Source organism: Martes martes, assembly GCF_963455335.1.
Source record: "Martes martes genome assembly, chromosome: 6".
Taxonomy (NCBI): Eukaryota; Metazoa; Chordata; class Mammalia; order Carnivora; family Mustelidae; genus Martes; species Martes martes.
The window spans coordinates 118,073,555-118,094,861 of NC_137893.1; the positions used below are offsets into that span (position 1 = coordinate 118,073,555).

Here is a 21,307-nt window from a genome sequence, read left to right on the forward strand (position 1 = left end):
TATTTATCAATATTTTCTTAGTTTGCAAACTATCTGAATTTTAGGTATCCTTTTGATATCAAGTTCTAATTTTATTACAATATGGTTACAAAATGTAGCTTTTTTTCAAAGATACTGATACTTTGAAATCTATTGTAGTTTTCTTTGTGGCATAATGCATATTCTGTTTCAGCAAACCCTCTGTGTGACTTGAAAATGTATACATATATAGGAGGAGTTGCTTTTATTGGATGTCTTTATTTATTTTTTTTTTTAAGATTTATTTATTTACTTGGTTGGGAGAGGCAGAGGCAGAGGGACAGAGAAAATCCTCAGCCGACTGTCCATTGAGTACGGAGCCCCATGCAGGGCTCCGTACACAGCCCTGAGATCCTGATCTGAGCCAAAATCAAGAGTCAGATACTTAACTGACTGAGCCACCTCTGGCTTGTTTTCATTTCAGTGAATCTTTTTTATTTATTTATTTATTTATTATTTTTTTTTATTTTAATAAACATATAATGTATTTTTATCCCCAGGGGTACAGGTCTGTGAATCGCCAGGTTGAATCTTTTTTTTTAAATTGAAGTAGTTGACACACAATGTTACACTAGTTGCAGGTGTACAACATAATGATCCCACAAGTTTAAATGTTATGCTATGCTCACTACAAGCATAGTCACCATGTGTCACCATACAACACTATTACAATGCCATTGACTATATTCTCTATGCTGTAGCTTTTTAAATGATTTTGATTTATTTTTAAAAATTAAAAAAATTTTTTTAAATGATTTGATTTATTTTTAAAAAGATTTTATTTATTTATTTTCCGGAGAGAGAGATTGAGAGTGCGCACAAGGAGAGAGAGGAGAAGCAGGCTTCTTGCTTAGCAAGGAGCCCAATACAGGGCTGGATCCCAGGACCCTGGGATCATGACCTGAGCCCAAGGCAGACGCTTAACCGACTGAGCCACCCAGGCGTCCCTAAATGAATGTTTTGAACTTCATACCTAATTTCCTTTTCTTCTTTGCTTTCACTACCCTGTAGCTCAGAGCCAGTCGTTTTTTACCCATCCATAGCTGGGTGATAAATACGTGTCCTGTTAAACTGACTCTCAGAGGAAAAAAACCCAAAAAATCCTGACCTATAACATTCCTGGTTTCTGTAGAATAAATGCTTCTATCCAGGCCAATGTGAAGCTACCCACAGTCAACAACTGCCTTTCAAAATTCCTGAATATTTTACAGTCTGCTCTTGTTGGCCAGTATAAGACAGCTCCCGTACTCCATTTTTTTTTTTTTTTAGAGATTCATTTTGTATTTTAGTTTGATCCCTTGGCTTTACTTATTTCTTAGCTTTATTTTCTCTTTGCCCCAGTTTCTTCTTCTTCTTCTCATTAAATCGTGTCTGCCTCTATGAGCTGCTCTAAGTGCTTTTTGGGATGAGGGACACAAACACACGATTCTTCAGTCAATAAGGAAAAAGACAGAGTTCTAATTTTAAAGGCTTAAATCTTAGTTCGGCTCTCAAGGACTGTGCTGGGCCATTTGGGGTGTGCCGCATGTATGTGTGGCTCAGGGGTTACGGGGTACTCATGAGAGTTCCAACCTAGAATTAAGGAATCCCCTTTTCCAGTTCCCTCATGTGGGAAACCCCTTCCACTTTCCTGTCCCCAGGGGCCCCCTTTCTCTAGTTCCTCCATTCCTCTGGCCAGAACCAACTACAATCTTTCTCTTGGCAATTTAGGGCACTATAGCTTTGTACCTGAAGCCTGACTTCTCGGGGCAAAGCTGGGAGATGAAAGAGGGGGAAAAATTGAAAAATCACCCATGGGGAGCCTCTCCAAGCTCTGGCTCTCCTCATTGCCCACATGATTTTGTCTATTTTCCAGAGTCCTTCAGCACTTGCTTTTTGTCTGCTTTCCAGAAGAGTTTTTCTAGTTGTGATTGGTGGGGAGACTGGCTCTTAAACTATTATTTTATTTAAAAAAAAAGATTTTATTAATTTATTTGACAGAGACAGAGAGAGCACAAGTAGGCAGAGTGGTAGACAGAGGGAGACAGAGAAACAGATTCCCCGCTAAGCGGGCAGCCCAATGTGGGGCTCGATCCTAGGACCCTGAGATCATGACCTGAGCGGAAGTCACCACGCCACCCGGGAGCCCCTTAAACTATTATTTTAAACTTCAGAATAAATTAAATATCATGACTAGAAAGAACTCAAGTCTCTATAATTTTAGACCCCCCCCCCCCATAAAAAGCCACAGGCTCCCAAGGGCATAGGATTGTTTTAGGGTACTTTGAATTTTTATGTTAAGCCTGAGATCCAGAAAGAAAAGCAAACAAAAGCTTCCTGGGGAGCCCATTATGATTTCTGTTTAAATATACCTCTTAGTTGCTTACTTATGAGCAAAATGACATTGAATATTCAAGCTGTAAACCACCTTAGAAATCAACGTCTTCATTTGACAGAAGAAATGAGGGCTCGTAAAAGGGGAATAATTTGTCCCGTCACTTGGGAAGTCCATGGCAAAGCCTGGACCAGAAGTTAGCCTGTTTAGCTAAATAGTTACTCAGGTATCTGCTATTAACTTCCTAAGTGTCAACTGCTGTGTTGGGCTATTTATCGCAGATTTCAAGGAAGACATGATATACGAAGATTGAAGGAATAGAAAGTTTTATGTGTTATGCGGGAGAGGAAGGGCATATGGTGGAAAAAAAAAAAGCTAAATCCCATTTTTCAGTTTTTGAATTTGCTATGATTTTGGTTAAGGAACTTACTTTTTCTAAGCCTTCATCTGTCCGTAAATAGACATAGTAGTCTAATGTATGAAGGCTTTTATTTGGGTTATAAGAGAGAAAGCTTACAAGCATGTAATTAATGCCTTGTCCAGTATTTTTGTTGTTGTTATTATTCTTTGAAACTCACAAATCCTGAAATTTTACGCACTCATCACGTATTGACCTCTAATGTGAATGAACACATTATGGAAAAGGTATCTGATATCTGGGAGGGAAGGAGCCCCCTCCCCTCACCTCACCCCACTCACCTAAGCTTCATCTCCCTGAGCACTCATTTTCCATTGACCATACCGGGTTCTGGTCTGAAAGAGTTTATTACAAAATGACGAAGGGAAGTCTGAGGAAGATTCACTCGTCATAGAATTTCGGCAGCTCATCACCCAAGATTACTTGATGGTCCACACCAGCAGCTGTAATAGTGACCAGGTAGATGACGCCCCCACTAGAGCCATCCCGGTTCATGGCCAGAGCGATAGCTGCAGAGTTTCAGGGTGGAGAAGGGGAGAGAGAATGACTTAGCTTCAGGATATTTTACATTCCTCTCCTGCCCATGTGCTTACTACCACTCTCAGACCTCAAAACCCATCTCCTAGGGACACATACCAAGCGGTGTGCTGGTAAATCAACTTAGAAAAAAAAAAAAAGCCTTTAGCTGTAACATCTCCCATTATCCATGGTCTCAAAACTCCCACCAGGATGGATTTCAAGTTGCAAATAGTTAAACAAGCAGCTCATGAGTTCTTGCATGTTTAACAGCCAGCTCCAGCAAGCCCCTGATTCTTACAGTAACTGTATACTTTGATTTGGGGTACTCCGAACACTCCTGGTGTCTGCCCTGGGTTCTGGTGTCCCATGTCGTCTGGCATTGTCCTGCTCCCTTTCCCTCTCAAAGGAGTTCCAGTTTAGACAGTAAGTTAAATGGTTGCCCATGTATTCCTCATCGTGTTCCTCACCCTCTCCTTCCTTCTCAGGTTTAAAAACCCTCCCAGGTATCCTTCCATGCAGTCAGTTACCATTCGTGGTGAAGCTCCTGCACTCCTCAGCGGACATGCCTGGTTTATAAGCTGCATCCACATAACCATAGATATAGGTGCTCCCAGAGCCGCCGATGGTGAAGGGCTGCCGAGTCAGCATTCCTCCCAGGGTTCCATACACCTGAGGGGGCATCCTCAGGTCAGACTATGGAAGCACCAATCCTCTCCTTGCCACTGAGACAGGCAGGGTGTCTCCGTGTTCTGTAGTGAAGCCCCCCATCTCCTACTCCCATTGGCGAGATTATACTCTGTTTTTAGAGGCGGTGTCCTGGGAACCCACTGCCAGAAGGATGTAACTTCTGTCTCCCCCCATTGGGTAGAGGGGGTACATTGGAAGACATGCACCTGGCCCCCGTCCCGTCGGTCCCAGCCGGCTACTATGAGATGCGCAGACAGGTCCTCCCGATACTTATAGCTGATATTCCTCACCACGTTGGCAGCAGCGAGAACAAGAGGAGGTTCTTCCAGTTCCAACCTAAAGGGAGTGTTAGTAAGTGTTAGTAATAGGGGTCAATATAACTTCCTGAAGGGCCACCCTCCTGTACCATTGCCATCATCCCTGCCAAGTGACATGTGAAACCTGAAACCTGTGGTTGCAATAGTTCAAACTCCAGGGGGACTAGTCTCACAGCACCCACTGGTAAGAAGATTCAACATTCCCCTCCTTTCCTCCATCACCATCCTTTCCTTACCCATCCCCCAATTATATAACACTTTGCTGCAAGGGCCGTGCCCATGTGGGTAAAAGCAGATAAGATTTACTTCTGCACCAATGACCTTGGTTTCCCACTGGGTAACTTCCTGATATATCATACATCATTTTCTTTCTCGTTATTCATAGTGGGACAGAGATTTACAGTGTTCAAGCCCTTTTCACATACATCATTTGATTCTCAAAATAACTGTCAGGTGAGGTAGGGTAGGTGCTGTTAATTATCTCCAGTTTACAGAGGCAGAAACTACATTGGCGCGTCAAGCTCCAGTTCAAAGCTAATAAAAACAGGAGCGCAAACAAGAACTTTTCATTTTTCATTGCAGCGCTCCTGGAATGGGACACTGTCTCGGGCTTCGCGGGTGGGGAGAACTCTGGTGAATGTGGACTGAGGACCCCAGAGCTTCATACCCGTGGAGTTCCAGTTGGTAGACGGCCATATCAACCATGGCTTGGGCATCAGCAGCTGAACCAGAGAGCGCACAGAAGATGTGTTGGTGCAGCGGGGACAGCTTGTCAAACACTCGGTTTACCACCGCCTCTCTGTGGGGAATGGGTCAACAGTCACCAACATTAGCAATGCCAGAATTTTGGAGGTTAATCATCCAGTGTTTCTCAAATTTATCTGACAAGAGAACAGCCCTGGAGTCCATGAAATTTAATACTTGGATTAAAACAGGAAGAAAAGATCATCTCGAATAAATGAAACACCTCAAGTTATCAAAATTAGACTTTTTTCCAGGCTTAGATTTTATAGTAAAACAAAAAATAGTAAATTAAGAATAATTTTTTAAGCAATTTTTCTTTGTTGTACCCATCTTGAGGAAGTTATGTGTTCTATGGGACATAAAGTAAGTAATATTGATCTAATCCCATATACTCATTTTGCATATGGGGAGACTGGCCAGGATGGAGGAGACAAAATTAGTTCAACATGTGCTGGATGAGAAACCAGAATATCTGCTTGGCAGAACCACCTTTTCTATCTCTAAATATAGATGGAAGGAGGGCCCCTGAAATCTTTGTGTTTTACCTCTTTTTCATACCCTCTTCTTTTATACCCATCTCTGCAGGGACAGGACACAAGCATTCAGACCCCAGATTCTCTTCCATGAATTCAGGGACCCAAGCACTGGCCCAGTATCTCATTAGAGGGGCATTTCTGAAGGTTAACTCCATTTCTGCAAAGCTCCACTTTACCAGTCTCTTCATGAATGGGCAAGAAAAATCTGTATTTAGGGCCATTGGCTTCCTTCTAGAAGCATTCACCTTGACTGGTACTTACCCTGCAGACACTCGGGAATCAGAACCCACCACAACACCTCCGTCAAACTCCACTGCCATGATGGTTGTCTGCAGACAAAGAGGATGGAATGTCAGAGCAGGACGAGACTTGATTCCCTCATGCTACAGATGAGGAAACATCCCCAGAGAGGTGAGGTGACTAGCTCAAGATCATACAGCAATTTAGGCCAGAGCAAACTCCCAGTACAGGATATCCCCTCTATCCCTCCACCTTCTCTGTCTCCTCTCCCAGCTGTAGGGGAATGTCACAGCCTGGTCCTGGCACAACAGAGAAAGAATCCTATCCCTGGGCCGCAGCCTTCCTAAGTTGAATCCTTCCCACTATAAAGAGAGAGGTGGGGATGAGGTTCACAGAGGCAGACATTTGGCTCATGGGGGTGCTTCCAAACACTGGCGGAAGAGGCAGCCCTACAAGTGAATGACCTCCGCAACATGTGCTCCTAGTGCGTGCGGATGTGTATAGACCTAACACAGAGCAGGTTACTGAGACCTTGGGAAACAACCTCAAGTCTTTCTTTGGCCCCTAATTCTCTACCCCACACCCCTTAGCCAGTTTATTAAACAGCAGAAATATCAAGGGGCGCGGTGGTTCACAGGGCCATGCATTGAGGAGGGAAGTAGCCAGGAACACACGAGATGGTTTAAAATAAAGGTTTCATTTAAGGATTTATTTATTTTTTCTTTTTTAAAAGTAGGCTCCACACCCAGTGTGGAGCCCAGCGTGGGACCTGATTGCAGGACCCTGAGGTCAAGACCTGAGCTGAGATCAAGAGTGGGTCGCTTAACCAAATGAGCCACCCAGGAAGCCCTCATTTAAGGAGTTCTGATCAAGAGTTCAATAGGTGCCTCAGCAGCCAGAGGAAGAGATCTGTACCAGGAGAGGATTTGCCTGGGGAGTTTGAGCTCACTTTTTCAGGTCAAGAAAGGAAATCAAGGAAAAGAATTAAAGAAAGTGAAAGGGATAAAGCTACACGTTTTCTACTCCTGTTGAGTTGGAAAGAGCCTTAAAGGTCCTTGGTTCAAATGCGGAAACTGAATCATGGAGGAGGCGATTGACTTGTCAAGGTTACCCAGAATTAATAATAGACTGGGACTAAAACCCGGGTCTAACTATCCTGTTGTTGTGACTTCTGCTTCCCATTTCCCACTGCTCATCAGATTTTCTACCTTACAAATGGTTTTAGTGCATTCTCATCACTCTGTAAGTCCGGACCCCAGGGCCATTGCCCAGAGCGTGCTGTCTGACATACTGATCTACCATGAACTGAGGGCCACTGAAAAGGGGCAGCCCCATTCTAGAGGTTATTCCTCCAAAACAAAGCTGCCCCCAAGCCAAGAGTGGTGGCATAGTTTAGGAACAGAAGCCAGCCGGCCATGGGCTGTGGGCAGCCTGTTGCCCAGCCTGGGCAGGCAGGTGGGAGTGAGCAAGAAGGACATAGGGAGCTGCACATAGCAGCTCCTGAGCCAGATGGGAGCCTTCTTGGATCAGGCTGGGGAAGGACACCACCGTCTCACAAGGAACCCCCATTATCAGAGTTGTGGCTATGAGTTACCCAGCGGCCAATTTATCAAAGGTCTGTGTGATGAGCTGTCCCTTCTCAATCAGTGCCCATATTCCCTTCGCCCCAGCGCTGTCCTACTTCACCCCGGGCACCATTTCTTCATCAGTCTGCACCTTCTCCAGCCCCCTCCCCTGATTTAAGCAGCCCCTCTCTCCAGTCCGGAGTTGAAAGCGAAAGCGCTTTAGAGCAGCTTCCCCTTGACGGTTCCAGCTAAGGGCCAATGCACCCCCTTCTCCACTCGCCTCGCGGGCTCAGTCCCTTGGTGGACTCCTATAAGACCCCCTTCGGAACAGAGGTGCCCCGTCTTCATCTCAGGGCATCTCTACAAACACTGGCTGCTACAAACGACCTCCTCGCTCTTTTAGTCACCGCATACACTCCTCGGAGTTTCCAGCGTCCCCCCTGTCGCTCCACCGCCTCCACCTCTCTCCTAAACCTCCACAGACTCCTTACCCCAGTGCGGACTTCGCCGCCGCGCAACATCTCGGCGCCGCTTGCAGCCTGGCGCACTGCTCTCCGACGTGGGACGGCAGGCAGCGCCCGTCTCCAGCCCCGCGCCTTCTCCACGCCCGCTAGGGGGCGCCCGGGTCCGCTCTGTGAGGCCTCGCTCCCGGCGCTAACCTACTCGGCACAGATCTGCCCGGAGACAGGTGACGAAAGAGGCTGGGGTAAAAACGCCCCGGCAAGTGGAATTCGCAAAATGAAGCAGAGACAGCAAGGAAGGACTAGTGTGCCTGATGGAGAAGGTGGAGCCGCAAGTCCGCTCCCTAAAACCTCCTATCTGATTTCCACGCCTTCTCCCAAAATAGTCCGGGCGGGCCACCTTCTGCGCGGGGCGGACCTACTGAGCTGCTGCCGCTTTCGTTTTCCCTTTCCGCGAAACCGCCCGCTTCAAGGAACGCGGCCAGAACCAGCCGGTCCTGGGACTTTCCGGGATCCCCGCCTCCGGCCGCCCAGCCCTCTTCTCCCCGCCCCGCGTCTCAGCGCCCTCTCGGTTACAGCACCCGGAGTCTCCGGCTCCGCGCGGACAGCGGGGAGTCCCAGGCCGGGGGTGCGACCTCCCGCAGCACCCACGCGCCCATGGCCAGCTCGGGGTCCCGCAGCCTCTGCGGCTGCCTCTGCTCGTCCCGAGCTTCCCTGGCGTGGCTGGGGGTAACGCTGCTGCTTCTCGCCGACTGGGTGCTGCTCCGGGCGGCGCTCCCCAGAATAGGCTCCGCGCTGGTCCCCGCCGCGCTGCCCCTGCTCCGGGTCTGGGTGGTGGGCCTGAGCCGCTGGGCTGTGCTGTGGCTGGGGGCCCGTGCTGTTCTCGGGGCAACGGTCGGCTCCGGCAGGAAAAGCGCAGGAGTTCGGGGATGGCTGGCCGCCCTGCAGCCATTGGCGGCGGCGCTGGGCTTGGCCCTCCCCGGACTTGCCTTGTTCCGAGAGCTGAGCTCGTGGAGCGTTCCCAGGGCTTCCGACGGCTCCCGGCTCCTGCACTGGGGAAGTCGCCTGGATGCTTTCGCCCTCACTTACTTGGCAGCAGTACCCGCAGCCGCCATGTGGCATAAGCTCGGCGGACTTTGGGGGCCGAAAAGTCACGGGGGTTCGGGAGACGCGGTGCGCCGGCTTCTAGGCTGCCTGGGTTCAGAGATACGACGCCTCCCGCTCCTCCTGGTCCTGTTCGTTCTCTCCAGTCTCGGTAAGAGGGACGCAGGGTCAGAGAGGGACGGACACTAGGGGCCTGGGCAGGAATCAGTAATAATGGTCAGTGAGATCGGTTAGTGTGGGTTCTGGGAGATGTGGATCAGGGGAAGGCGACCGAGCTCTGGTGGTGAGAAGACTCGCTCCAGTGTCAAGGAAAGAGCCCTGGACTCCGATGCCGCTTCAGGTGTTGCTTCACTAGCCACCCTGGGCAAGTCCTTTCTTCTGGGCAGCCCACCCTATGACCTCTGGTCTCCCTGTGAAACCTTTGTAGGTCCGGTGGGGCTCAGGGTTGTGAGTTCCATGGTGCGGATGCAGGGCTGGGTTCTCAGTGTCCTCTTTCTGCCCGGGCCCTCCAGGATACCGGTGACGGGTTCGAAGGAGTGGGATGGGGGACGGGCCCCCTCTGCTTGGAACTGATCTGCTTAGACTTGATATCTGTGACTGACCTCTCCCTCCTCTTCCTCTCTAGGGGAAATGGCCATTCCGTTCTTTACTGGTCACCTTGCCGACTGGATTCTACAAGATGGGACAGCTTCTGTTTTCACACGGAACATAACGCTCATGTCCATTCTCACCATAGCCAGGTCTGGGGGCTGAAGATGGAAGCCTGAGAATGGGGGTCCCTGAAAAAGAGGGATCTGGAAGCTGGGGCTGCTGTCCAAAGGGCCCTTCTTTGGGACTTCTCTCTGTCCCTGGAACAGGGCCTGATCCTTCTCTCTCTCCAGTGCAGTGCTGGAGTTCGGGGCTGACGGGGTCTATAACAGCACCATGGGCCGTGTGCACAGCTGCTTGCAAGGAGAGGTATTTCAGGCTGTCCTGCGGCAGGAAACAGAGTTTTTCCAACAGAACCAAACGGGTGTGTCATGAAACTCATTATACATCTGTATACTCTTTATTTTCCCCATATATCCTCTTTTATTTATAACCTTGATCTCTTTCTCTTTTTCTGTCTCACGTAGACATTGTCATTTCTTATTCTTGATATACTTTGAGTATTATATCCTTTACCTTCAGAAAAACCTAGCTTTTCCATCTAAATTTCCATAAATTTATCCTTATGTGTATACTCAGATAAAAACTATAGAATTTCAAACCTGGAAATTTTGAGATCACGGAGTCCCACTCCCTATTTTGCAGAGAAGGAAGCTGAGGCCCGGACCCTAAATGCTGAAATTGGCATGGTCACATATGGATAGGGGTGAGCTTGGGGATAGAATGCATCTCTTGGTTCCCAGCCGAGTGGTTGGTAGAGTTTTCTGGACTGCTTTCTAGCAGCACTCTTTTTCTCCAGCTATGTTATGTGACCAGCTTAAGCTCTTCTCTGTGCTCTGTGTGAAGCACGGTTATACATGCTCTTTAAGGGATAGAAACTGTCAGAGAAATGGAAATTCACATGGGCATCAATTTCCTTATAGTTACAATGAAAATCTTTGGCCAGGTTTTTCCTAACATTCATTCTCCCAGCACTGAGATCCCTAAACTCTCCTATCCCCCTTACTTCCTCTTCCTCAGCTTCCTCAGCACACCCTGTTGCGGCCCTCTTTCCCCTGGCTCCCCCCCCGGCTCGTTGCTAGTCCCTTCTACCACTCTGAGCCTCTCATTCATCCACTCTCTTCTCTCCAATGCCTGGCAGGAGCCATCACTTCTCGGGTGACAGAGGACACCTCCACGCTAAGTGAGTCTCTGAGTGAGAAGCTGAGCCTGCTGTTGTGGTACCTGGTGCGGGGGTTGTGTCTCTTGGGGCTCATGCTCTGGGGGTCACTGTCCCTCACCATGGTCACCCTGGTCACCCTGCCTCTGCTTTTCCTTCTGCCTAAGAAGCTGGGAAAATGGCACCAGGTATGTCCAGGGAGCTGCCTCCCCCTACACAGACCTTCATTTCCCGGACTGGGTGGAATTAATCCCTCTTAGATTTCTTTCCTGGCACCCTCGCTGATTCCCTGTCTTCACAGGACCCCCTGTCCCTGTAACCCATGCTCCCAGATGGCTCAGTGCTGAGTTTCATACTCTCTGTGTCTTCTCTTCTAACTTCTGCCCACGATCTGTCTTTGCAAAAATGATCACCAGTCTTGAGATTTCGATCCCCTGTGACCCTTCTAAATAATTTCCTCTGCTCTGTACCCCTTTGGTATCCAGGAAGCATAGCTGTGCCCCTTTGTCTTTCCTTCATTCATCTGCCTCTTCTCACCTTTAATCTCCAACTAGGTGACTCAGGTACTAATGTCCCTGATGGTTTGCCAACCCCGTGCGACATCTCTTGTCCGTGTCTCCACAGGCGCTGGCAGCCCAGGTGCAGAAATCTCTGGCAGAGTCCAGCCAGGTGGCCATTGAGGTGCTGTCAGCCATGCCCACAGTCCGGAGCTTTGCCAATGAGGAGGCTGAGGCCCAGAAGTACAGCCAGAAGCTGCAGGATATGAATACTCTCCATCAGAAGGAGGCTGTGTCCTATGCAGTCAACCTCTGGACCAGCAGTGTGAGCACCTGTATATGAGTGCCTGAGACGCCTCGACTCCATTCCCTTTCCCGTGACCCTGCTCCGCACGCTGCCACCACGGGGCAGTGGTTGGTTCGGTGTGCTCATCCTAGCAACCTGGGGCTCAGTTACCCTGCTTGGTGTTGCTAACTGCCTCCCTCTCTTTAGACCTGCCAGATGGCTTCCTGTCACCACAGTACACAGAATCCTTCCAGCCCCCTTTTTAGGGAGGGGCCCTGTCTTCCAGTCCCAGGGCCTTCCTTTGCCTCTCAGGCAGCACTCGGGCATAAAGTTCTGCAGCTGGCCTGTGTCATGTTGGGACTGTGAGAGCCATGGCAATAGCAGAAGCCAAGGACGAGGGGCATCTGCTCCGTCATTGAAAGAGAACTGGAGCAGCATTCAGGAACTCCTGCCTCGGTGCTGCCGTTTACTAGCTCTGTGATTGTGGGCTAGTAACTTACTTTCTCTTGAGACTGTTTGCCCATTTCATTTTTATTTTTTATTTTCTAAAAAAGATTTATTTATTTGAGAGGGAGAGAGCATGGGCAGGGGAGAGAGATAAAGAGAGAGGACTCCCCGCTGAGCAGAGAGCCTGACAATGACTTGGGACTCTTGAGATCATGACCTGAGCCGAAACCAAGATGTTCAACTGACTGAGCCACCTAGACTCCCCTGTTTTCTCAATTAGGAAAGGGGGGAATGGTATAATCTTGTTTATAGGGTTCTTGCTAGGAATATTAGATGACATTTCATTTAAAGCCTTTTGTGAAGAGTGCTGTGCAAACAAGTGTTCTGCACACAAGGTGGTAGTGGTGATGGGGAGAACAGTGATGACTGTTGCTTGGTGTAGCCAAGCAAGACTCCGTGGAGCCCCCATGGTGCACGCTCCCTGTCCGGCTGTGGAGCCTCCTGCTGTTCTCCGGCGGAAAGGGACTTTATATTTCCAAACTGCTAATGTGTCTCATACTTTGCACCCCCCCCCCCGCAACCGAGATTTTTCTACCACAATCCCTTTTCTCCATGGTCTCTCCACAGATCTCAGGGATGCTGCTGAAGGTGGGAATCTTATACATCGGTGGGCATCTGGTGACAAGTGGGGCTGTAAGCAGCGGGAACCTTGTCACGTTTATTCTCTACCAGATCCAGTTCACCACCGCTGTTGAGGTGAGAGCCTTCCGTCTTCACTCCCTAGTGCTCTTCCTTCTTAGGTCCCATCACCATGTTTGTCACCTTCCTTCTGTTCTTTATCCTTCTCCTATCACATGGCCCTGGCAAGCCGATGTGTTCTCCCCTTCTCAGTACTCATACCTCCCCTGCAGGTACTGCTCTCCACCTACCCGAGTGTACAGAAGGCTGTGGGCTCCTCAGAGAAAATATTTGAATACCTGGACCGGATTCCTCGCTGTCCTCCCAGTGGTGTGTTGACTTCCTTAAACTTGGAGGGCCTTGTCCAGTTTCAGGATGTCTCCTTCGCCTATCCGAACCGTCCAGATGTCCCAGTGCTGCAGGTATAGCCTACCTATCCTTGTTTGTCACCAGCCTCGCTCATCTTTACCATCCTAAGCTCTTCCTGTCTTCGGCCCGCTTAGCATGAGGTACAGATAGATCCTTCCTAGCCCCTCAAAGGCAGAGATGAGCCCCGTCTGCTCCATACAGCTGCCCCGAACTCAAGAACTGGTGTGGATTTGTAAGAAGGATGGGAGAAGAGGCTCTCCGGGAGGAGAGTCTCACATCCTAAGGAACTGCTGAAGCAAAATCTGTCTCCAGTCTTCTATCTTTTCCTCTTCTTTCCATTTGTCATTTAGAATGTGATTTTTTTTTTTTCCTGCTTTCTCGTGACATTTGATATCAAGTATGTGACATGGTGGTGTTTGGTCTCTGCTCTGATCTTTGCCTCATTTTCCGTCTCTCTTCCTTGCGGAGCTGTCATCCCTGAGGAACAGAAATTTATGCCTGTGGGAGGATAGGAGTTGCTGTATTTCCCTCTTCCCCCCATCCCCCCTTCTTCTCTGGACTAAGACATCATGCTATGTAATAAGACAATGGCAGTCTCAAGGTTAGAGACCTTAGTCTGTCTCTCATTTTTTTGGATTCTCTGACCTCCAGGGGCTGACATTCACCCTACGGCCTGGTGAGGTGACGGCTCTGGTGGGGCCCAATGGCTCCGGGAAGAGCACAGTGGCTGCCTTGCTGCAGAATCTGTACCAGCCCACGGGGGGACGGCTGCTGCTGGATGGGAACCCCCTTCCCCAATACGAACACCGCTACCTGCACACACAAGTGAGCAAGAAGATGGCGGCGGTGGAGGGGGTGGGGAGGGGACATCAGTGAACACCCTAACTGGGCGTACTGAAAGGAGAACCAGGGAATGATAGATCTTGGGTGGAGATGGGGTGTAGTCAGGAGAGAGCTTGTATAATTTTGTGATAATACGTTCAACAAAGATTTTGAGTCATGAGTCTCTAGATAACCATACTCCTGTGTTCCTTGTTCTTTGACTCTTCATCATATTTTGTCCTAGGTGGCTGCAGTGGGGCAAGAGCCACAGCTATTTGGGAGGAGTTTTCAAGAAAATATTGCCTATGGCCTGATCCAGAAGCCAACTATGGAGGAAATCATAGCTGCTGCAATGGTGTCTGGAGCCCATAGTTTCATCTCTGAACTCCCTGAGGGCTATAACACAGGTGCCTTTCAGCCCATATCCTCACCCAGACTTTTTTTTTTTTTTAAGATTTATTTATTTACTTATTTGACACTCAGAGATCACAAGTAGGCAGAGAGGCAGGCAGAGAAAGAGAGGGCTGAGCAGAGAGCAGAGAGCCTGATTCGGGGCTTAATCCCAGGACCCTGGAATCATGGCCCGAGCTGAAAGCAGAGGCTTTAACCCACTGAGCCACCCAGGCACCCCTCACCCAGACTTCTTTACCGAATCCTTTATTCTGTAGTCCCTTCCAACCCGCTGACATCAGTTTGAAGTTGTAGAATCTTGTTCCTCTGGCTTCTTCATGCTCACATCCTCAGAACTCAGTCGCCTTTCCAGAACTTTCCCCATCCGGCTGCATCCATCAGTCCTTGGTGTGTGTATGTGCACATCTGCGCCTGTGTGCACACACAGGCAAGCATGTGGAGGCACGTGTGGTTATCCAGCCCTCACCCTGGCTCTTGTCTCTGCAGAGATAGGCGAGGCTGGGAGCCAGCTATCAGGGGGTCAGCGACAGGCAGTGGCCTTGGCTCGAGCATTGATCCGGAAACCACGTGTACTCATCCTGGATGATGCTACCAGTGCCCTCGACGCAGACAGCCAGTTACGGGTGAGAGGGACATTTTGTTAGTGACTGTATGCCCCCTCCCCCAGTCTTCTTTCCTTCACTCATCCTATGTTATTTATACTAACATAGTTATCCAGATCAGTCCCTGTGATTCTCAGTTCCCAGTAGCTGCCCCCCAAGATGCTTAGAACCAATTCAAAGACACTGTCTATAGACCCTGAATCTCTGAAGCCGAACATAAGAAGACCATCCTAAAAGTATTATTATCAGTTGAGCTATTACTCTTTTACTATGTGCTGGACATGCGATTAGGGCCCCTGCATGTATTATCTGATTTGTTCATTCATCTTGAAGGCCTTTGAGCTGGGCATTGTTACCCTCATTCTACCCATGATAAAAAGGGGGTGAGGAGAGGTTAAACGACCGCTCAACGTCACTGAGCTGTGGAGTAGCAGAGCACAGACCCAGAGTCAAGCCCGCCTGATTTAAATGCCCATGCTTTTTACCACTAAGTTGTATTTCTTCAAAACAGAATATAAAATTCCCAGTTTATAGGTAAAGAGGAGAGACTGTTTGTTACCCTCTACTCTTTCTTATGGGTTTCACCTCAGGACTCTTACTTTTATCCCACTGTTGCCACCTCATGTAAATAGTCCTCAACAAATCAAAGGGTTGGACAAAGAGGCACTTAGAATGAGAATCTTAGACTCCTTGGGGTTGTTGGCAGAGGTGGCAGTGATCCTGGTGAAAGCTTTCCGGGCTCTGGAAACACAGATGTCTCCCTGGGCACTTGATGGAATCTGCGTCTTGTCTTAGGTGGAGCAGCTCCTGTACAAAAGCCCTGAGCGGCGCTCTCGGTCTGTGCTTCTCATCACCCATTGTCTCAGCTCGGTGGAGCAGGCTGACCAAATCCTCTTTCTGGAGGGAGGCACCATCTGTGAAGCAGGAACCTACCAGCAGCTCATGGAGAGGAGGGGACGCTTCTGGACCATGATGCAGGCTCCTGGTGGGTCAGGAGCTCCAGAATGAAAGACTCCTCTGACCTGCACGTGCCGTCTCCCTCCCTTCTTTTCTCCTCTCTAGTGGAGAATTTGGGAACAAGGGGCTTACCAGAGCTGCACAGTAGGCAGCTGCTTCTAGAAGGAGCGATTTCCTAGAAAATAACTCACTAGCTGATGCCTGAAATTCTGCCACGAATGTTGCCCCCTCTCCAAACTCCTCTTGATGATGCAGATTTCTGGGAAGAAAACAGGGCTTATAACTCCTTAGTGTAACTGGGTTCAGAGCCAGAGTTCTGGTGTGGAACCCTGGAAATGAGAAGAACTTTAGAATATACAGAGAGGGGAGAGCAGCTACTTTCCACTAAGACTAAAGTCATATGCTGGCCCATAAACACACTCTGGATTCTTGATATTTATAATAAAATCGGGGTTTTGTACTGTGGTTTCTTGTGTTTTCAGCGCACCAAAAGGCTCACCAAGGCTTGCAGTGAATTTTTCTCCCTCCTTCAGGAGCCTCAGTGCTTCACAGTCCCAAGAGGGCCATATTCTCCTTTAAGTTTTCTGTTTCCTGTGGTTTCCGCCTCTACTTTCCCATGCCCCCATGTCCCCCACCGAGGACGAGCCAGAGTGGGATACAGCACCCTCCAAGCACTAGCAGCTGCAGTTCGGAGCTCTGACCTTTCTGAAGGGGAAAATGGAGGTCAAGCGTAGCTAGAGGAAGAGGATGTCAAGCGCGCCTACCGATAAACTGACTTTACCAACCTAACCCGCCCCTGGTCCATTCCCGAAGAGCTCACCCGGCTCAGAAGAGACACCTGCCGGGGTAATTTCAGCGTAGTGGGCGGGGTTGTCTAGTAAATCTCTTCCATTCTGGAAGGGCCTCGGTGTGTGACGTCAACAGTTGCCGAGCAGTTTAGGCCAACACAGGTTGCAAGGGGAGGCGGGGTTTGGAGGAGTTCCGCCGCAGTGCTCAGTCGAGCAAGGAGGTGCTGGCAGAAAGGGCGGTTGTTGTGGGTGGCTCTAGGTTAGGGAGACCGTCGAACCAGGAAAGGTCCTGAGGGACTAAGTCGAAAGATTCAGAGACTGCACCCTCTCCTTGGTGCCTCCCCCCGCCTTCCGCGGGTATATTCTGTTGCCAGTTGCCCCACAACCTGTCCTCAAGCCTCACTGCCCCCGCATACTCCCCCTTTCACCCAATTTTATAAAATGATGCTCCTATGAACACCTCCAAGCCCCGGAGGTGAAACAACTCCCAGCTTCTTGCTGATTTGCAGCTTTCTGGTTAAGGTGAAGCCTTTAGAAGATGCAACCCCATACCCACTTCGTAACTGTTTGAGAGGATGCCCGGCGGCGTGTTGGTGTCTCTCACTGGAATCTCAGTACCGAGGGGGCTTTCGAAGCCGCTCCCTCTCTTTTTCCTTTTCTTCCGACAGTCTATCATCACCCATTGTTTCCCCAACTAACATAACGGCTGAGCAAAGAAGCCTGTCCCCAATATGATATTTCTGGTCTCCAGCCGCCCACTGGCCTCTTCTTGGAAAGGGCAGGGGGATGTGGAAAAAAAAATTCTGGTTCCCTCCCCTTAAGGCTGAGGGCTTTCGCTTTCGCTTCCTCCTCCGACGATTTCTGGGTTCCAGGCGACAATGGCGTTGCTGGAGGTGTGCGGAGCCCCCCGAGGGCAGTGGAAGGATTGCGCTGTCCCGACCCTGGGAAGCCAGTTTCGCTCGGACCCTGGACACTACAGCTTCTCTCTGCGGTCTCCGGAGTTCGCCTTCCCCCGGGGAATGCAGGTCAGGGCTGTAAAGAGAATCCTGGGTGAGGGGGAGACGGGGAGAGGGGCGGGGAGGAGGGCACAGAGGAAGGGAGAGTCCCCTTGAGACTACCCAGAGGGGGCCATCCTTTAGTGAAGAAGAACCACGTCCAGGGCCCCGTGCCAGGGAGGAGGGAGGGCACGTGGGACTCCGGGGCTGATTGCCTGCCTGAGGATTAGAAAGTACAGATTAGGGCAAAGAGTTAGAGGTGCGGTGGAGGGAGACAAGAGAGCTTTCCAGCCAGCTCTCCCACACACGGATTATGAATCACAAAGCCTTTCTCCCGGGGCTCTCATGGGCCTTGGAAAACCGGGGAACTTTGCTAGCCTCCTCTCAGCCACTCACTGTTGTGCGTCTTGGCTCAATCACTTCGTCTAGGTCTGGGGCATCGCTTCTGTCAAATGAGGATATTATTAACAAAACGTGTTGTGAGTGTAAAATGACCTATGAATGGAAAGAAAAAGTGCATTAAAGTCGCCCTTAAAATGTTTACTTATGGTGAACGTTTATTTCCTTTCATATCTATTGTGCTGCAAGATGGAAGAGGTTGGTGTCATGTGCTTGTCTCTTTTCCTTCTCCCAAGTCAGATCCTGGTAGAGATTGGTTATTAACTGTTTCGGTTATTCACGGTTGGAGAATTTCTGCCCATCTCCTCACTCCTAGACTCTTGTGAAACCTTTTCTGGAGCCTTGTGTTTCAGAAGTTTTCAGTGCCCCTTTGTCTACCTTTTCTCTCTAATCAGCCCACTGAATTCTTCCAGTCCCATGGTGGGAACGGTGAAAGGAATGTTCGGATTGAGATGAACCATGGCACTACCACTCTGGCCTTCAAGTTCCAGCAAGGAGTGATTGTGGCAGTGGATTCTCGGGCTACGGCTGGGAGTTACGTAGGTGAGTGTGTGTGTGTGCCAGCAGGCAGGATCTGGGGAGCTGGGCCCCTCTCTCGGCAGGAGGCCCCCATCTGCATCAAAGCAGAAGCAGATACTAATTTTGGATACACAGGGAGAGCTGTGGGGTCCATCCAACTCTCTCAAAGCTCCATCTCCTTCCAGACAGCACAAGGGTTAACAAGGTGATTGAGATTAACCCTTACCTGCTTGGGACCATGTCTGGCTGTGCAGCGGACTGTATGTACTGGGAGCGTCTGCTGGCCAAGGAGTGCAGGTAGGCCAGGCCTCTTATCCCCCCTCCTAAGCCCAGGGGTCAGTGGTGGATCCTGGAACCCCCAGATCACTGTTCCTCATCCTTCCACCCCCCCCCCAGGGCTAACATAGCATCTTGGTGTTAATGTAGCATTTCACAAAACAGCCTTCTGTTGATTCGAAAACCTTCTCCCAAATCTCAGCCTGTGCTCTTGCCAATAAGCCAGATAGATAAGTTGTCACTTATTTAGCACTGATGTCATAAACCCTGGTGGGATGGTGTCATTTACTAGGATTTCTTTATACGGTTTAGATACTTTAAATTCCGAATCTCTCCCTGATCCTTAGATCCTACCAAACCATTCTTCTCAAATGCTTATCTCTTTAATTATTTCCTGCACATCAAGCAGGCTGCTCTCCGAGAGCTAGACTTCTCCTGTCCCCTCTGAGTCCACTGCCCCCACCGCCCTGTTGTACTCAGGCTGTACTATCTGAGGAATGGGGAGCGTATCTCAGTGTCGGCAGCCTCCAAACTGCTCTCCAACATGGTGTTCCAGTACCGGGGCATGGACCTCTCCATGGGCAGTATGATCTGTGGCTGGGATAAGAAGGTGGGTGCTCTCCATTCTTCCTATTTTCCCATGACGGGTGAGAGACTGATTCCCCATATACACTCCCACTCTCTCCCTTATAAGATGCGTGGCACGTAGAACACCAGGTTATAGAACGGTTCCAGCATACCCATGGACTATTTCTGGGTCCAGAGGTGGACCATTTTTCCGTAAGCTTGTTCCTTTGGATAAAATAGCTGACTCCAACTTTTTCCCCCTAAAGTTCTATGATTGTTACTAAAATGCTGGTTCAAATGTTCCTGGGTAATGCTTATTCTTTTACCCACTTTTTATGGCTCACACTTGAACCTGTATGTTATTAAAAACTCCCTCTCCAACTCCAAAGGGAAACTTCTTGCTTCCTGTAGGGTCCTGGACTCTACTATGTAAGAGAAGATGGGACTCGGCTCTCAGGAAGTATGTTCTCCACTGGCAGTGGGAACTGCTATGCCTATGGGGTCATGGATAGTGGCTATCGACCTGATCTCAGTCCTGAAGAAGCCTACGAACTGGGCCGCAAGGCTATTGTTTACGCCACCCACCGAGACAGCTATTCCGGAGGTGTTGTCAACAGTAAGAGACCTGTGCTGCCACACCCCTAGATGGGGAAAGGGGATTTGAGATTGGGAGAGTTAGAGGAGATAAAGTGGTAGGGAAGAATCTTTCTTTCTTTCTGTCTGTCTTTCTCTCTTTCTTTCAGATTTATTTATTTATTTGAGAAAGAGAGAGCAAGCATGCATGGGGGTGAGAGGAGGGGGCAGAGGGAGAGAAACTTCAAGCAAACTCCCTGCTGAGTGTGGAGCCCCATGTGGGCTCCATCCCTAGATCCTGAGATCTTGACCTGAGACCAAACTGAGAGTCAGACATTTAACCGACTGAGCTGCCCAGGTGTGGGAAGGAGGTTTTCAGCATCCAAAGAGGGGCATTGAAGTTCCAGTGATCAAGCATGTGTTGAGCGGATGTTTGGGAGTATGTTATTGTCACCTGCCGCATAACACCATGAACAGGAACTTGCTGGAGTGAATGGTGACTCCCTGTTCTTTCTCATCTGCCCACAGTGTATCACATGAAGGAGGATGGTTGGGTGAAAGTGGAAAGTAGAGATGTCAGTGACCTGCTGCACCAGTATCGGGAGACCAGTCAGTAACAGCGGTGGCTGGGCACGCCTTTTCTGGCACAGCCTGGCCAACTCAGGAACCTGGGCTAGTTTACACTCCCCAGGAAAGGGGAGCCTTAACCTGAGCCCCGAGGGAGAGAACCAGTGGGCCGTATGAATAGGGTGGAGTTTACCCTCTTGTGTGTTCTCTGTTTCAAGGAGCATTCCCCCTACCCCACACTCTGGGTGCCCTACTAAGCTCAATAAAAGAAAATGGTTATAAATGCCTCTGTGTTGCTTCTGAGTGGACTTGGGGCTGGGGCGTTTGTGGGTGGGGGCAGGAAATAGAGAGGCTTTCCCTGAGAACAGACCCGAGACCCAACCTAAGAAATGGGGCCTCACCAAATATTTCTGTTGGGTTTTCCTTCCACACTCGTCCCTCCGTGCGCTCAGGAAGGCCGGTCAAGGTCTGTAGACACATATTTGCCATTTAATTTAGGTTAGGGTCCTTTTTATAGGAACGCAACCTGAAGACTCCTGTGTGGTTCACTGTTAATGCGTGTCTGGGAGCAGGGTACTAGAACGACTTGTTTTTGACGTTGTAGAGTCAGATGAGAAAGCTGCCACCTCACGTGTATATGGTGATTGGAAACGTGGTACATTGACCTCAAATAACATTTTGGGGACACTGGATATTGAATGCAGAGATGGACATTAGGGGCTCAATTTCATGATATGTCACGCTCAATTAATTGCAAGATGACAGGACCATGACTAAAGAGGACTCCCTCCTTGGAAAGGGAAATATGAGGAAAAAGTAAGCAG

The 21,307-nt window shown here is 49.4% G+C and overlaps 3 protein-coding genes across 4 annotated transcripts; 2 read left to right on the forward strand and 1 right to left on the reverse strand.

The window, feature by feature from the left end:
• Positions 1 to 1,285: 1,285 nt before the first annotated feature.
• PSMB9 (proteasome 20S subunit beta 9) lies at positions 1,286 to 8,380 on the reverse strand. The gene is made up of 6 exons (XM_080805223.1): positions 7,850 to 8,380; positions 5,815 to 5,882; positions 4,941 to 5,072; positions 4,163 to 4,292; positions 3,797 to 3,938; positions 1,286 to 3,259 (listed from the first exon to the last, which is right to left on the reverse strand). Exons 1-6 carry the CDS (start codon positions 7,877 to 7,879, stop codon positions 3,132 to 3,134), a joined length of 630 nt encoding a protein of 209 aa, XP_080661349.1. The 5' UTR covers positions 7,880 to 8,380; the 3' UTR covers positions 1,286 to 3,131.
• TAP1 (transporter 1, ATP binding cassette subfamily B member) lies at positions 8,094 to 16,264 on the forward strand. Its single transcript, XM_080805196.1, has 11 exons — positions 8,094 to 9,074; positions 9,549 to 9,663; positions 9,805 to 9,935; positions 10,713 to 10,918; positions 11,355 to 11,552; positions 12,588 to 12,716; positions 12,872 to 13,060; positions 13,659 to 13,832; positions 14,074 to 14,236; positions 14,727 to 14,863; positions 15,638 to 16,264. Exons 1-11 carry the CDS (start codon positions 8,477 to 8,479, stop codon positions 15,848 to 15,850), a joined length of 2,253 nt encoding a protein of 750 aa, XP_080661322.1. The 5' UTR covers positions 8,094 to 8,476; the 3' UTR covers positions 15,851 to 16,264.
• A 530-nt stretch (positions 16,265 to 16,794) lies between these two features.
• On the forward strand, positions 16,795 to 20,771 carry PSMB8 (proteasome 20S subunit beta 8). Of its 2 annotated transcripts, XM_080805213.1 has the most exons (7): positions 16,795 to 16,944; positions 17,460 to 17,612; positions 18,377 to 18,524; positions 18,686 to 18,797; positions 19,257 to 19,386; positions 19,755 to 19,959; positions 20,445 to 20,771. In XM_080805213.1, exons 2-7 carry the CDS (start codon positions 17,466 to 17,468, stop codon positions 20,531 to 20,533), a joined length of 831 nt encoding a protein of 276 aa, XP_080661339.1. In that variant the 5' UTR covers positions 16,795 to 16,944; positions 17,460 to 17,465; the 3' UTR covers positions 20,534 to 20,771. The 2 variants fall into 2 exon arrangements, with proteins under 2 accessions (XP_080661339.1, XP_080661340.1); XM_080805214.1 differs by lacking the exon at positions 16,795 to 16,944 and having other exon boundaries at positions 17,421 to 17,612; positions 18,395 to 18,524; positions 20,445 to 20,770.
• The last annotated feature ends 536 nt before the right edge of the window (positions 20,772 to 21,307 follow it).